At 50.5% G+C, this 15597-nt stretch overlaps 8 protein-coding genes across 8 annotated transcripts; 5 read left to right on the forward strand and 3 right to left on the reverse strand.

Annotated features, from left to right (window-relative positions):
• Positions 1 to 213: 213 nt before the first annotated feature.
• On the forward strand, positions 214 to 2406 carry EDD37DRAFT_664149 (uncharacterized protein; the record flags this gene model as incomplete). Its single annotated transcript, XM_062819209.1, has 4 exons — positions 214 to 706; positions 762 to 767; positions 819 to 1217; positions 1272 to 2406. The coding sequence occupies exons 1-4, from the start codon at positions 489 to 491 to the stop codon at positions 2404 to 2406; spliced, it is 1758 nt and encodes a 585-aa protein (XP_062671688.1). The 5' UTR covers positions 214 to 488.
• A 53-nt stretch (positions 2407 to 2459) lies between these two features.
• Positions 2460 to 3753, reverse strand: EDD37DRAFT_318338 (oxidoreductase). Its single transcript, XM_062811416.1, has 5 exons — positions 3470 to 3753; positions 3046 to 3421; positions 2813 to 2995; positions 2580 to 2753; positions 2460 to 2532 (listed from the first exon to the last, which is right to left on the reverse strand). Exons 1-5 carry the CDS (start codon positions 3516 to 3518, stop codon positions 2514 to 2516), a joined length of 801 nt encoding a protein of 266 aa, XP_062671689.1. The 5' UTR covers positions 3519 to 3753; the 3' UTR covers positions 2460 to 2513.
• A 219-nt stretch (positions 3754 to 3972) lies between these two features.
• EDD37DRAFT_625589 (fungal trichothecene efflux pump) lies at positions 3973 to 5998 on the forward strand. Its single transcript, XM_062816248.1, has 3 exons — positions 3973 to 4250; positions 4299 to 5734; positions 5787 to 5998. The coding sequence occupies exons 1-3, from the start codon at positions 4053 to 4055 to the stop codon at positions 5953 to 5955; spliced, it is 1803 nt and encodes a 600-aa protein (XP_062671690.1). The 5' UTR covers positions 3973 to 4052; the 3' UTR covers positions 5956 to 5998.
• Positions 5999 to 6206: 208 nt separating this feature from the next.
• On the reverse strand, positions 6207 to 8422 carry EDD37DRAFT_588822 (uncharacterized protein). Its single transcript, XM_062814486.1, has 4 exons — positions 7745 to 8422; positions 6911 to 7691; positions 6582 to 6855; positions 6207 to 6515 (listed from the first exon to the last, which is right to left on the reverse strand). Exons 1-4 carry the CDS (start codon positions 8319 to 8321, stop codon positions 6336 to 6338), a joined length of 1812 nt encoding a protein of 603 aa, XP_062671691.1. The 5' UTR covers positions 8322 to 8422; the 3' UTR covers positions 6207 to 6335.
• Positions 8423 to 8699: 277 nt separating this feature from the next.
• EDD37DRAFT_664153 (uncharacterized protein) lies at positions 8700 to 10564 on the reverse strand. Its single transcript, XM_062819210.1, has 2 exons — positions 9714 to 10564; positions 8700 to 9661 (listed from the first exon to the last, which is right to left on the reverse strand). The coding sequence occupies exons 1-2, from the start codon at positions 10441 to 10443 to the stop codon at positions 8739 to 8741; spliced, it is 1653 nt and encodes a 550-aa protein (XP_062671692.1). The 5' UTR covers positions 10444 to 10564; the 3' UTR covers positions 8700 to 8738.
• A 131-nt stretch (positions 10565 to 10695) lies between these two features.
• Positions 10696 to 11927, forward strand: EDD37DRAFT_318372 (uncharacterized protein). Its single transcript, XM_062811417.1, has 4 exons — positions 10696 to 10801; positions 10852 to 11203; positions 11259 to 11618; positions 11682 to 11927. Exons 1-4 carry the CDS (start codon positions 10735 to 10737, stop codon positions 11746 to 11748), a joined length of 846 nt encoding a protein of 281 aa, XP_062671693.1. The 5' UTR covers positions 10696 to 10734; the 3' UTR covers positions 11749 to 11927.
• On the forward strand, positions 11928 to 13667 carry EDD37DRAFT_678949 (cytochrome P450). The gene has a single exon (XM_062819671.1). It carries the CDS (start codon positions 12106 to 12108, stop codon positions 13642 to 13644), a length of 1539 nt encoding a protein of 512 aa, XP_062671694.1. The 5' UTR covers positions 11928 to 12105; the 3' UTR covers positions 13645 to 13667.
• A 276-nt stretch (positions 13668 to 13943) lies between these two features.
• EDD37DRAFT_685943 (uncharacterized protein) lies at positions 13944 to 15402 on the forward strand. Its single transcript, XM_062819905.1, has 2 exons — positions 13944 to 14484; positions 14545 to 15402. The coding sequence occupies exons 1-2, from the start codon at positions 14062 to 14064 to the stop codon at positions 15310 to 15312; spliced, it is 1191 nt and encodes a 396-aa protein (XP_062671695.1). The 5' UTR covers positions 13944 to 14061; the 3' UTR covers positions 15313 to 15402.
• The last annotated feature ends 195 nt before the right edge of the window (positions 15403 to 15597 follow it).

Consider the following 15597-nt stretch of genomic DNA (forward strand, 5'->3'; position numbering starts at 1 on the left):
AATGACACGGCAGCCTACGACGATATCTCTGCCATCACATCGCCGTCGAGAGAAAGCGGCAAGATCTGGAGTCGGCTGGACCGGCAAGGTTTGCTTTTCAGACCACAAGCGTGGAGGACGATCGTGGAGAAGGGGTTGGGGGTCTGAGACTAGCAGGAGATGGCAGCAGGTGGAGTGCCAGTGCATATCCGAGAGTCCCTGCCGTTGCTGTGGGGCTGAATGATTGGTTATGGGGGCCATGCAAGGCTATGACCTCAAGTCATTCGACCCCCTTTGAATTCCAGAACACGAGTCATAGACGGCAACGACCCATGCACCTCGGCACACTCCAAAGACACTGGAGATGCACGAGTCACCGGGCACCTGGTCTTCGAGGATCCGCCAATTAGACTTGCTGGGGCCGTCTAGATGTACTTGTATTACCGCGATCGGTCTGTCTTTTCTTGAAGTCACAAAGTCCCAGAATCACCCACAGAGCAGCACATACAATGGCCGACTTCATGGTTCCTTCACTTGCTACACCTGACTTGAAGAGGCGTGCGAATGCACCCATTCATTCAGAGCGCAGAATCAAGATCATATGCATTGGTGCTGGAGCATCTGGTCTTCTCTTCGCATACAAGCTCCAACGAAGCTTTCGGAATTTTGAATTGACGATATACGAAAAGAACGAGGAAGTCGCCGGCACATGGTGGGAGAATAAATAGTGAGTGGTACCCGTGCGAAGTTTTTGAGACTTTGAATTGCTGACAGCTATGTAGTCCAGGGTATGATAGCCACAGACGAGACTACCGTGAAGCCTACTAACAATCATACAGGTGTGCATGTGATGTCCCATCGCATAACTATACTTGGTCGTTTGAGCCAAAGTTGGACTGGTCTGCAGTGTATGCAGGTAGTGGCGAAATCTTCAACTATTTCGACACGTTCTCGCGGAAACATGGCCTACGAAGATATTGCAAAACCCGCCAGCAAGTCGTGAAGGCCACCTGGGACAGTGCCAAAGGTGGATATCACGTGGGAGTCCACGACTTGGCTAACAACACACACCATGAGGACTACTGTGACATTCTCATCAACGCCGGAGGTATTCTGAATGCGTGGCGATGGCCGGCAATTCCAGGTCTTGATAAGTACAAGGGAACTCTTCTACACACCGCCAACTACGATACTTCTGTTGATCTCACTGGAAAGCATGTTGGACTCATTGGAAATGGGTAAGGAGCTCTGACAGTACTCCTGTCCAGGACGGGTGATGCTAACTAAAACAGATCATCTGGCATCCAGGTTCTACCAACAGTTCAGCCACATGTCAAGAAGCTCACAACATTCATCCGAGAGCCTACCTACGTCTCCCCAGTGCAAGGCCTTGAACAGCATGTTTTCACGCCACAAGAACTTCATGATTTTGCACACAAGCCCGGTGCGCTGCTTGAATACCGCAAGAATGTCGAAACTGGATTGAACGGACAATTTAGTCTTTTCTTGAAGGGCACGAGAACTCAGAACGATACTCGAGCATACATGATCGAGCAAATGAAACAAAAGCTCAACAACAAATTCCTAGAAGAGAAGCTGATTCCAGACTGGTCGCTGGGATGCCGACGGCTCACTCCTGGTGTCAATTATCTAGAGAGCCTGACGAAGGAGAATGTCTCTGTGGTGTACGGAGAGATCAAAGAAATCACAGAGAATGGTTGCCTGTGCGACGACGGTAACGAGTACGCAGTAGACGTACTGATCTGCGCGACTGGCTTCGACACCACATTCAAACCACGCTTTCCCTTGATCGGCCCTTCAGGTGATAATTTACAAGACGTCTGGGCCAAAGAACCGACATCATATCTCGGAGTTGCAGCACCAGATTTCCCCAACTACCTGATTTTCTTAGGGCCCAATTGTCCTATCGGCAACGGACCGGTGCTGTCGGCCATCGAGTACCAGGCTGACTGGATGATGCGCATAATCGACCGATACCAAGTACACAACATCAAGAGCTTTGCGCCCACGACCGAAGCCGTGAGTGACTTCATCAAGTACAAAGATGAGTACATGAAGGAGACTGTCTGGGCAGATCCATGCCGAAGCTGGTACAAGGCTAATCAGGCTGATGCTCCTGTGACAGCCCTTTGGCCTGGCTCGACCCTGCACTACATCGAGGCTTTGGGTGAGGTTCGATGGGAGGATTTCAAGGTCGAGTATAACGGCAACAGGTTCGCCTGGCTAGGGAATGGCTACAGTCAAACAGAATTGGACCAGACGGCGGACTGGGCCTATTATGTCCGAGACCATGACGATGGCGAGTACTTCAGCCGTGGCAAAAAGAGGGAGATCATGACCAAGTCAGGTACCTGTTCGCACGACGCGGGCGGTGTTGATTTTACAGGTAGACAGGAGAGGCTTTAGATTGTTCTAGACATCTCTGAATATTATTGTCGTACTCAGTTTCCCTCGTTCATTTACATGCCTGAACCGGCAAAGCCGAGCCACTTTGAAACTTCTGTCCCAGACTTTTACTGGATGGTAAATCCACTGCAAGACGTTAGATCGATCTGAAGACTTTGATAGAACGAACTCACCCATCAGCGACCAAACCGGCGCCATACATAAAGCTGCTCATGGGAGATACCATGAAGGTAATAGTGTCGGCAATCTCCTCCATTTCTGCTATTCGTCCTGCTGGTGTCCTCTCAATTTCCCTCTGCATAATTTCAGAGGCGCTAGAGTTCTTCAGTAGCGGTGTTGCTACGTAGCTTGTCATCGTCAGCGTTCTGTGGTCGAGCCCGACAAGGACAATACTAGCATGGCTTACCCAGGACACATGGCATTGATTCGGATGCCTTCCCGTGCGTATGCGATCGCATCGGCTTTGGTCAGGCCAATTACGCCGTGCTTTGTCGCTGTGTAGGCTACGGCTGGAGTGTTCAGCGACGTTGCGATGAGACCGTACATGGATGCCATGTTCACGATTGTCCCCCGGTTGTATCGGACAGAGCTGCCCGGAAGATCAGTATGTAGGACCTGCTTCATTAGAGGAGTGCTGACTTGGGTTCTAGCGGCTGTTGCTTCGACATCTGGCGGATTTCTGCCCTCGAACTTTTCCATACACCACTGAGATTGATGTTCACAACCCTCTGCCAATCTGAGGAGCTAAGGCCCCCTGAGGGGATCATATCGCCGCCAACTCCAGCATTGTTGACAGCATAATCAATTCGACCGAACTTGCTTGCTGCTTGCGCGACTACCTCATCAATGGACTTTTCATCTCCGACGTCGAGTTCGAGCGGGAGGACTTCGATATTGGGGAAGCTGTTTTTGATTTCGGCAGCAGTATCATTGATTGCGGCGGAGTTCAGGTCACCAATTGCCAGTGCTCTTGCGCCATGCTTTGCAAATGAGAATGCTGTCGCCTTTCCGATCCCTTCAACGGATCAGCATATTTACTGCAAACCTATGAAAGACGTCTCACCTGATGCGGCACCAGTTATGAATCCAACACCTTTCAACAACGATGCCATTGCATGCACGACTGCTGTCCCTGGTTATCGAGCAGCAATGCTTTTACACGAGCCTATGTCATTTGTCAAACTCGTGATACGAGCAAATTGACCCCCAGCCGTCCCAAATGAAGGCTGGTGTCGCCGTAAGTAGAGTCCTGCAATGTTAAACGGGATGGTTATTGTGAGACATTGGAAAAAGAAGGTTCGCATTGCGCTGGATCCTGGTGGCCTCGTCGAGTCGGCTCGGCTGCTCTGTGGGATAAGCTCCGCTCAGAAAGTTGAGTTTGCATGACTCTCCAAGATCCCCAAGGCCTAGCCCCTCGAGTCGAGTCTCCCCAGCCACATTGCCGGGTGCCATCCCGGCGGGGCGTTTCCCCCGGTTATTGGTTTCCCTGGGCACCCAGTGCGGGGAGCGCTCCGGAAGTTGACAGGGCGGCTCAGGCTTATAAGCATTGCTTGTTCTCTGGAGTCCGGGGCACTTCGGGGAAATACTGTAGGCATATATTACCACTGCGCCGGTGCCACGAGGTCCAGCGACGAAAATATCACACCATGGTGATCACCTCCAGCGACAAGATGCATGAAGAAAAGATTCAGCACGTCTCGGACATTGGACCAGGTGCCGGACCAACCAAAGAGATCGACCATATCGCCATCAAGACCGATACCTATGCCATCGACGAAGATGCCTTGGGCCAAAACCTCCCTAAGCACTACTATCGAAGCATCGGCTTCATTGGTACATTTACTGTAAGTTCCAATCAACAAGGCGCTGGCGTATGGTGCTGATATGGCAAGGCACTCTGCCTAGGCAATATCAGCAACTATTTGGGGTTCGTCCTGCCGGTCAACTCGCTCGCCTTGATCGATGAAGACATTGGGCCATCTGCCAACATCAACTGGGTTGCCCTTGCATACACACTAGGCCTGTCTATCGGCTTCCTCCTCGTGGGACGTCTCTCGGACATCTTTGGACGAAGATGGTTCTTCATCGGTGGTAATTGTTTTGCCTTGATTGGATCCATCATTGGCTCAAGTGCAACATATGTGGATGATCTTATCGGGGCCAACCTCCTCAGCGGCCTGGCAGGTGCAGTCCAGATCTCCTTTACAGTGGCCATTGCGGAACTGGTCCCGAACAAGCACCGCCCACTCTGGGTCATCGCAATCTTTTTCTCCAGTTTCCAGATTGCCTGTTTCGGACCGGTCATCGCTCAATCGCTGGTCGTGCACACAAAAGCAGGCTGGCGCTGGGCCTACTACCTGGATGTGATTGTGTCCGGCTCCGCAGTCATTCTCTTTTTCTTCTTCTACCACCCTCCGACCTTCGAGCTTCTACACAAGAATCGATCCAAGAAAGAGCAGTTCCTACGACAAGACTTCGTTGGATTCGTTCTGTTCACGGGAGGTCTGCTGCTGTTCATCATGGGACTATCCTGGGGAGGAAGTGTGTATCCCTGGAAGTCTGGTCACGTCATCGGGACGATTGTGGTTGGCTTTGTGTCGCTTGTGGCATTCGTCCTCTACGATGCGTATGTACACCGCGGCGACACTCTACTGCCAATTCACCTCTTCAAGTACAAGGGCTACCTTGCCATGGTCGTCACTGCAATGGTTGGTAGCTGCGTCTACTACTCCATGAACGTGTTGTGGCCGGAGCAGATTGCCTACTTGTTTACTGGCTCCGCCACGCACAAGGGATGGCTTGCATGTGTTTTGGGTTCGGCCACACTCATCGGTCAATGCCTCGGAGGTGTGCTGTGCAAGTACATCAAACGGTCACGCTTCATCCTGATTGCCGGGTGTCTCATGCTCCTGACATTCTCGGCCTCGATGGTATCGGTCGGTGTGGGACAAGAGCATAAAGGCATTGGCTTGATGTTCATGGCTTGCTTCTCAATTGGTATCATCGAAACCTGCTCGTTGGCCCTGGCTCCTTTGGCACTGCCTAGTGAAGACATCGGTGCAGCTTTGGGTGCGCTAGGAAGTATTAGATCGGCGGGTGCAAGTGTCGCCGTGGCTATCTACACAACCATCTTGTCAAACAAGCTTACGCAATTCACCGCCCCAGCAGTCGAGAAGGCAGCGCTAGCGGCAGGTCTTCCTAAGAGTAGCTTGCCTGCACTGCTCGAGGGGCTGGCACTCTCGAACTTCACGGCGGTTCCTGGAATCAACACTAAAATCACCGCCGCAATCGGTGGTGCCGAGGCTTCCGCTGCCGCAGAGTCATTCAAGTGAGTCAGGCCGCAAATTGTGTTTCAGTAAGACTTGCTAACAACTCACTAGATATGTATGGTATGCTGTAATTGCATTCGCCTGTCTCGCTTGCGGGGCAGCTTGCTTGACGATCGACTATGGACAGTATTTAACGGACGACGTGGCCCGAAAGATGCATGGAAAGACAGTGGGCGTCAAAGAAGATGGCCATCACCAGGATGATGTCCAGCTGGCATAGAAATATAGCATGAGGTGTTCTTGTGTGCGTTATAGATCTTGGGGTATGTACTTATACTCCAGCAAATTGAAGCACATCATTTGATCATGTACATCCAACCGCAAAAATAGACTAGCAAAGTATACTCTGCAAACGTTGCTTAATGTCCAGGCGAAATTCGAATCACCCTCTCTCGGGTGTATGACTATGTTTTATGCCACCTGTACCGATGACTGATAGAAGCTTGAAGCTAAGAGGAAAAAGCTCTGGCCATTTAGATGGAAGTTTTGCCCTACAATAAGTCCGAATAGATGCCAAAACACCGGCATGCTGAACAGAATTGACAACAAAATCCTGATATAATATTTCCAGAACCCAAGCGTGAGTTTCCATGGGTAGTCTCAGTCTACTGACCATTCATGGTCACTTCCTCTCACATATGGCGCCAGACCATAGATGTCCTTGGTATTCGTAGCCTTGACGCTCCCGTCACCCAAGAACGCAAACCGATTCTTATGTCTATACGTGATATCATAGTCTTCGATCCTAGGATCTTTGATGGTCTTCAAGAAGTGAATGGTCTGTTCGACGTTGGTCAGCAAGATCAGTAACAAGGAGTATAGGCGAGGTTATGGTTAGAAACATACCGAGCCTGGCCACAGGTAAATGCGGTTCTTGATCTTTCCGTCCTTGAACCAACTCCGGCACTCTTCTTGCCACACCGTCGTCTTGTGGAACTCGTCAAAGTGGGCGTAGATGTCGTCGACAGCTTCCTGCTTGACGGACATGCACTTGATGCCTTCGTGCTGCATCTTCTTCATCATTTTGACCGAGTATTCGATCGTCGTTTCGATACTGGGCAACAGGGTCCCACTAGACCATGTGGCGCCCGGCCCGACGATCGTATAGTAGTTGGGGAATCTGTGAGTAGCATGTAAGCGGCATGAATGGATACGATTGGGCGAAAGGAGCTTACCTTGGAGCAGATACACCAAAGTACAAATTGACACCGTCACCCCAATCCTCGTCAATGGACTTGCCGGCACCGTTGATCACCTTGAACGCAGGCTTGAAGGCAACTTTGAAGCCTGTGGCACAGACCAGTATGTCCATCTTATGCTCTACGCCGTCTTTGGTCAGGATCCCGTTCTTAGTCACCTTATCGATGCCACTGAAGACGGGCTCGACGTTCGGCTTCACAAGAGCCTCTAGGTATCCATCACCGGGAGATATACGCCTACATCCCGGCGACCACTTCGGAATGATGAATTTTTTGAGTTCTTCGTGCCCAGGGCCCATACGGCGGTTCATTTCAGCAGTGATGACATCCCGGAACATATTCGATAAATCGGAGCCTTGCTGGTACATGCCGAATAGACCATTGATTTCGGCCTCGATTCTTTTTCGGAAGTCCAGATGGTACTGTGGATCTTCACTAAATCGCTTCTTGTCCTGTTCGGTGAACTTGTACTGTCGATGGCCAGGGTCCACCTCAGCTCCTTTCTGGAGATCAGTCTGTAGGGCACCAGCGCCGAAGGGTGGACTGATCCATGTTGGGCTTCTCATGTACACTTGGACTTCTTTGCAGGTCTTTTGTAATTGAGGAACAATTTGCACACTTGTGGAGCCGGTTCCGACAACGCCGACGGTCTTACCCTCGAAATCAACGTCATGGTTCCATGAGGCTGAATGAACCAGGGGACCGCTGAAGTCGTGCAGATTCTCAATATCCGGCCATTTCCAGTTGTTTAGAATACCTGGGATAATTAGTCACAAGCATACTCCGGAACTCCGTCTGAGTGTCACGTACCAGTTCCATTCACCACACAATGCGCCCAGTCAGACCACTGTTCCTTGGTGTTTTGGTCCTCCATTGTCAGATTCCAGACAGAGTCGTCGTCATCCCATCGTGCTTTGACAACTTTGGTGTTAAGTTTCATGTACTTCCGCGATCCATATCTGTCGGCAAAGTCTTCGAAATACCTCTGAATCTCGTCTCCGTGTGCAAAGTAATGTGACCAATTGGGGTTAGGGTCGAAGCTGAAAGTGTATAGATGGGCAGGAATATCGCACGCGACACCAGGGTAGGTGTTCTCGTACCATGTTCCGCCAAATGTCGGGTTCTTCTCGAAAAGTGTAAGTTCCCATGAGTTAGGTTCTAGCATCCGCTCCATTTTGTAGGCGAGGCAGAGTCCCGATGCTCCAGCACCCACACAAGCAACCCTGAGTTTTCGAGGCTTTGAGTGGTACTGCTTGAGCACCTTGTAAGGGCCATCTGGCGTCCTCTCCGGGTAGGAATATGTTGGGCTGATGCCGTTGACGCCCTGAACGACACTGGGCATGGTTGTCGCCTGGCCATGACCGTTGGGAGTACTAGCGTCGCCCATGTTGACAATCGCCCTGAAGATCCAAAGCTGGAAACGAAGAAGTGAAATCGAAGAAAGGACCAATATGCACAAAAGCAGATGGAGAGCCAAGCATACAAATGGACCCTGAAGATGTCGATCAGGTGAGGCTCGATGTGTTGTTCTGGAACTCCCTGCTAAAGTTGCAAGGGGAAATGCACCATGTCTAAGCCATGGCTAAGCGCCGAGGTCCAGAGCACCAAGTCATGACAGAATGCTCTGGGCCGAGTCTCCGACTGCAGGGTAAGTCGTGCGGACCGCGAAAGGTCTTCCTGTCAGCATTCCCTGCCGCAAAGTGGATCCGGACAGTGATATCCGGGGTTAACAACACATGTGCCAGCTGGCACAGACTGGGGTTTGGGTACGACGCACTTCTCCCTACCGGATGAATTTCTCTGCCTATAGCCTAGCTTTCAGCGAGCCCTGCATCTCTTGCGCATCCCGCTTAGCCCAGTCTCTCATTACCTTCCGTTGAATTTTCCCGCTCGCCAATTTCGGTACCTCGTCAATGAACCTGATTCCACCCACTAACCGCTTATGCTTCGCAACTCGGTCTTTCATCCATTCTTGGATATGCTCCTCCGTAATCTTGCCCTTGCTATCGTCCTTCAGCGTCACGTATGCCCGAGGCCATTCCTCGTTGTTCAGGGTGATCCCGACAACTGCTGCATCTGCGATACTTTCGTGTTCGAGCAGGACAGCCTCCAGCTCAGCTGGTGCGACCTGAAGGGCATTCACCTTGATGAGCTCTTTTTTGCGATCCACGATCCAAAACCAGTCCTTTCTAACCACAGCAATGTCTCCCGTCTTCAGCCATCCCTCGTCGTCAAGTGTTTCCTTTGTCGCCGAGGCATTTTTCCAGTAGCCTAAGCATATCTGAGGCCCCTTCACGTGCATCTCTCCGGGTTCCCCAGCTGCAACCTCCTTGCCGTCATCGTCAAGAAGTTTGCATTCGCAATTCGGATCGAGAACTCCAACACTTCCGGAATCATCCACGCGTCCTCCTGGAACGTGAACAGCACCGCAAGTCACTTCCGTCATGCCCCAGCCTTGAATGATATTGACCTTAAACCTTTTTGATACCGCATTCTGGAGCTCTTTAGAAAGTGGCGCAGCACCGCACAGGATGTTCTTGACGCTACTTAGGTCGTATTTCGATGTTTCCGGTCTTTTATCCAGCATTACCAGGATTGGTGGCGCTGCCTGGAGATGAGTAATGCGATATTTCTGGATGCAATTAAGGAAGTCCTCGTATACAAACTTTTGCATGATGTACACTGGTATTGACATTCTCGGTGCCATGACACACATATAGAGTTGTCCTGTCCTTGTTAGCGATGGTGGATATTAGGCCAGAAGCCGACCAATGCTTACCATATGCATGATAGAGTGGAAGAAATCCAAGCCAGCGCTCTTCAGGCCTTGCCGACGGCTGGTAAGGCTGTTCCTGGTCCCGTATGAAGATAGTTTGCTCTGAATTGGCAATAATGTTATAATGTGAAACGCAAACTCCTTTAGGTAGTCCAGTGGTGCCAGATGAATAATTGATCGTTGCCAGTGTACGTCTCGAAGTTTCTCCCAGCTGATCACAGGAGAAGCGGTCGGCGTCGACAGCGACATCCCGCCAGTCTTGAACGCCCTGAAAAGGTTGACAAGGATGATCTGAAAACTGGAAGATGCTGTCCTTCCCCAAACCCGCCTTGCGAGCAGCTTCGACTGCCGTTCCAACCAAAGAAGGATGAACGAGGATCAACCTAGTCCCAGTGTTCCTGATCTGATGCTCAATCTCAGTACTAGTGTAGATGGGGTTTGCACCACTAAACACCCTTCCTGCACCGACAATGCCCAAGTAGGCGACAGGAACGAAGATGTGGTTCGGGGTCAGGATCATGACCACCTCGCCCTTAGGGATCCGCTGATGCTCCAGGAATGAGCCTAGACGTTTGATCCATTCCAAAGCCTGGCTGGATGATAAAGATTTTGTAGGGTCTTGGGCATCTATCCATATGGGTTTATTCGACGGTGTCTGGTCGTCGGGAAAGACATAAGAGAGAATGTTGGTTTCTGGAATGTCCAGTAGTGGAAAGGGTGATTTGTAGACCATCTTCAATCCCTCTTAACAATGTTGATAAATTGCTACTAGCACAATGTCTGCGGCCACAATGAGGGCGATGATATATGTGCAGCAGAAATCAATTGCTCGGCGATGCTTCGCCGGTCTCATCTCGCTGGTCGATCCGAAGGCTAAATCGGTCTTGTGCCTCTAGGGAGTAATTGGAGTCCTGGCGGCCAAGACTCGGGGTAGTCGGCTATCAATCTCCCGTGCCCAACTTGAGTCCTTCTTATGCCGACATTGTCTGTTTGTAAACCTTATGCATCAAACACAACAACGACGATGTCAGCGCTGGATAATTTCGACAAGTTTTTCCGCTTGGACGGAAAGGTAGCTCTGGTCACAGGTGGTCAGTCGATCCGTTCTTAGCGAATGCAGGGGAGGCTGACTTTGACTTAGGTTCCAGGGGTCTTGGATTACATGCAGCGACCGCTTTCCTCAGGGCAGGCGCAAAAACAGTGTTCATCACCGCAAGAAAGGCAGAAGGCGATCAAGGAATTAACCAGGCAGTCGACAAACTCAACGCAATACCAGGGATTAAGGGTAAAGCTGTCGGACTCGCCGCTAATGTCGCTCAAGAAAAAGATATTGAGCGACTCTCAACCGAAATCAAGAAGATTGAGTCCGGAGTGCACATTCTTGTCGCAAATGCAGGAGCCACATGGGGAGGTCCTTTTGAGACTACTCCTGACTGGGCCAACCAGAAAGTGTTAGATCTCAATGTGAGAGGAATATTCAATATTGTCAAGATGTACGTGGTACTCCGATTACCTCCCATGCTTTGACTTACATCGTGTTCAATGCAGATTTCTCCCTTTACTCGAAAACGCGGGAACACCTCAAGACCCGGCAAGGGTGATTGTTGTTAGTTCTACCGCTGGTATCAATGTTCCCCATGTGGGCGAACACGGCACAATCATGTATTCGGCATCCAAGGCAGCAGCACATCATCTTGCGCGAAATCTTGCGGTCGAACTTGGTCCCAAGAATATTACGACCAACACAATCGCACCGGGCTTCTTCCCCTCAAAACTGGCCAGTGGACTCATTGACCTACTGGGTGGCGAACAGGAGCTCAAAGATGCAAACCCTAGACGAAGGCTAGGGGTCCCAGAGGATATTGCTGGCGCTATGCTATACCTTGCTGGCCCAGCGGCGGCATACGTGTGAGTTTTTCGACTTGTTCGGGCGAGCAGTAGCCGATGTAAAACCACGCTAACTTCTTCCAGAAACGGCGTGTCTATAGAAGTGGATGGAGGCGCCCATCTCTCCGCAGGTCGAATGACTAAGCTATAGCAGACAGGTTTTGAATACTGCTGTTGACGATTCACGTCAACCACGAGCAAGTCCAGGGGCATCGAAAGCCGAATTAAGCTTAGCTCAGCCTTGTCATGCTGAAGGATCACCCTCGGCTGTGCATGACTCGCGCGTGCGGGGTTGCCAAACTCTGGAGAAATGGCGGCAAACATTTTCCAGCATGACTCGCGTGCATGACTCGCAGACTGAGCCTGATACCATGACTCGTTAGAGTCGCCAACCTTCTCCAGAACTCACAGGGAGTATATGACTTTAACAGCAACAAGCAGCAGTCATTGTTGTTGGATTTGACCATTCACGCATACTGAGATTATTGGTGTTTCCTTCATACCCAAGATGGCCACCGACCTTGCACACCCTAGAAGCATTGGAGGCGCCTTTGCTCTCCTCGCTGGGCTTTCTGTAATTTTAGGAGCATTTTATACCATAAGTTTGGTGGTACACAGACTATATTTCCATCCACTGGCCAAGTTCCCTGGCCCCAAGTTGAATGCTATCAGTCCTCTGCCGGGTATATACTCCTTGATGAGAGGTCGTCTTCCTCTCGACAACAAAATACTGCATGACAAGTATGGCGCAGTCGTGCGCGTCTCGCCAAATGAGCTTGCCTTCAATAGTGCTCAGGCATGGGAAGACATCTACGGGCATCGTCAAGGGCGACCTAACATGCACAAAGACCCTATCCATGTTGGCTCCGTCGACCCTCTGCCCGGAGCTTCTACCCTGACCATGGCAGACGATGCCAACCATGCAAGGCAGAGGAGAGCTCTTGCGCACTCGTTCTCCCAAAAAGCCCTGTTGGAGCAAGAACCAATCATCCAGGGGTATGTGGACAAGCTCATACAAAGCCTCAGGCGAATGTCGAATCAACAGACCGAATTCAACATGGTGAATTGGTTGAATTTCACCACGTTCGATATCATTGGAGACCTCGCTTTTGGCGATCCATTCGGCTGTCTTGACAAAGGTGCCTTCCATGACTGGGTTGCTCTGATCTATGAGACTGTCAAGGTTGGTGCCATTGAACAAGCTACCCGCAGGTTTGCCACTGTAGGATCATGGACCCAGGAAATGCTTCTCAACATGATCCCGAAGGAGGTCCGACAACGAAGACGCAACCATCTCATCTTCAGCAAAGAAAAGGTTCTGCGACGCTTACAAATTGAAGACACGGACCACAAAGACTTTATCTGGTATATCATGAAGCAACGTGAGAAATATGATTTGCATCAAAATGAGATTATCCTCAATTCAGCTCTTTTCATCGTGGCGGGAAGCGAGACTACTGCCAATCTTCTGTCAGGTCTGATCGCCAGGCTTCTCTGGAACAAAGACAAGTATGAAAAACTGGTCACGGAGATCAGAACTCGTTTCAGGACAGAGGATGAGATCAACTACGACGAGGCTAGCAAACTTGTATACCTCAATGCTTGTCTGGAGGAAGGCTTAAGAATACACCCACCCGTGCCTACAGGCCTGCTGAGGACCGTTCCGAAAGGTGGCGATATGATTGACGGGCATTGGGTGGCAGGGGGAACATCTGTGGCAGTTAGTTCATGGGCGGCCTCGCACAACCCGGCCAACTTTGCCGATTGTGACAAATTCATTCCTGAGAGATGGATCGATTCGGCTTACGACTCTGATCTGAAGAAGGCCGCTCAACCATTTTCATTGGGGCCACGAGGCTGCATCGGCAGAAATTTATCTTACCTGGAGATGAGATTGATCCTCACTCGCATTTTGTGGAATTTCGACATCATCAGCACGGATGGTGCCTGGCAGTGGAATCCAGAAGGCGAGATGAAGAACATGCTGGCTTACATGACGTGGCAGAAACCAGATCTGAACTGCAGGGTGGTAAAGGTGGCTAGATAGGTACTTGCCCTGCCAGAGCGTTGTTGCATAGGCTCAGCTTTATGAACACAAAATTCCATCTTTCACAGGAAGGATTTCTTTTCATGATGTGAATGCGTGAAAGAATTGGTTCTCCACAGAGGTCACTTTTAGCTAGATCCCCCCGTATGCCCACTCCCCCGCACGGGGATGAATTTGTTGATCTAGAAAACTGCCCGGGTAGGCTTTTCCTAGGTACAGTAGGTTCCTGGGTTGTTTCTGGCCTTCCAAGCACATCATGCCGAGCATTAATTCTCCAGGCCTGGCCAAGCTTATCTACCCGAAGAAAGTGTAACCCAAAGCCCTTTTTCGCTCTTCGCCATCTGGTCGGTCTCCCTGTAACAACGTAGAGGGTTCGCTATTGAGCTCCTCGTCTACCGCAACACCCTTTGATCAGCCATGGGATCTCTCGGCGCTGGACAAAACCATGCCTTGGTTTATGGAGCATCCGGAATTACTGGATGGGCGATTGTCAACGCCATCCTCAATGCATACCCCAACGACACAACTTTCTCCAAGGTGACAGCATTGACGAACCGTCCATTGTCCCCCGAGGTGGCACAATGGCCGCAATCTGATAAGCTTCAAGTTGTTTCGGGTCTCGACCTACTGGCAGGCGATCAAGGTGCGTTGGAATCAACGATGAAAGAAAGGATTCCGGATATCGACAAAATTACCCATGTCTACTTCTTCGCCTATGTTATGGACGCGGACCCTGAGAAGGAAATCTCGATCAATGTAGCCTTGTTGGAGCGAGCTGTGAGTGCCGTCGAGAACTTGTCGGACTCACTGAAGTTCGTGGTCTTACCCACGGGGACAAAGGTACGTACCTACAAAGCGTCCTGCTGATGACTAAAGATGACTGATTGGCGAACCCTTCAGGCCTATGGTGTCCATCTTATCGACAACTTCCCCTGGAAAGACAAGGTTCCGCTATCAGAGTCACTTCCAAGGATTCCAGAGCCCTACGCCTCGCAGATGTTCTACTACAATCAACTAGACATATTGAACAGCATGTCGAAGGGAAAGTCCTGGACGTTCTGTGACATTATCCCTGACGTTGTGGTCGGATTCGTACCAAACAACAACATCTACTGCTTGGCTCAAGCCCTGAGCCTGTATCTCAGCCTGGTGCGGGACATCGAAGGCGAAGGTACAGAGGTCGTGTTCCCGGGCACGATGGAGAGCTGGAAAATCCAGTCAAACGACAGCAGTCAAGACATCATCGCCAGGTTTGCCATCTATGCCAGTCTACATCCCGACGTATCCGCTGGCCAGAGCTTCAACGCAACAGACAATGCACGAAGTTCTTCCTGGTCGGTCAAATGGCCAGTCATTTGCGAGTACTTTGGTTTGAAAGGTGTGGCACCGACGAATGAATCGGGGCCGGACCCCGTGAAATACACTGTGGACAACAGAGACAGATGGTTGGCTCTGGAGAAAAAACATGGACTTCAGACGGGTCGCGTAGGCAATGAGCGAAGTTTTGGAGGGTTTCCTTACTTCATTATGACCATGTTCAACTTCGAGCGGCCTCTTGATATGACGAAAATGCATAAAGCGTGGGGAGGCGGGATAGAAGAAACAGACACAAAGGGGGCTTGGTGGACTGCGTTTGATCGATTTCGCAAAGCAAAGATTATTCCATAGAGTTTTGCTTTGCTATGAGGCCTAGTGCTTGAGAACGATTTCCAAATAGCAGCCATAGCACGCCGCGATGAAGATTCTCGGAGCCACAAGCACTGTGCATTTATACTTCAACTTACCATGACGTTCCCATGTCGAGTAAGCTTCCATATGCTTCCTATATTCTGTTCCGGGAATCAATGCCAAAACTCTTGCCGAATTCGCCAATGCCACAAAAGATGCTCACACTTCCGCTTTCAAGGTTGTGTACTTGAGCAGTCTCGCCTTCGCTGGGGTTGCCATCATCGC

Source organism: Exophiala viscosa, assembly GCF_022695815.1.
Source record: "Exophiala viscosa unplaced genomic scaffold EDD37scaffold_3, whole genome shotgun sequence".
NCBI classification, from domain to species: Eukaryota; Fungi; Ascomycota; class Eurotiomycetes; order Chaetothyriales; family Herpotrichiellaceae; genus Exophiala; species Exophiala viscosa.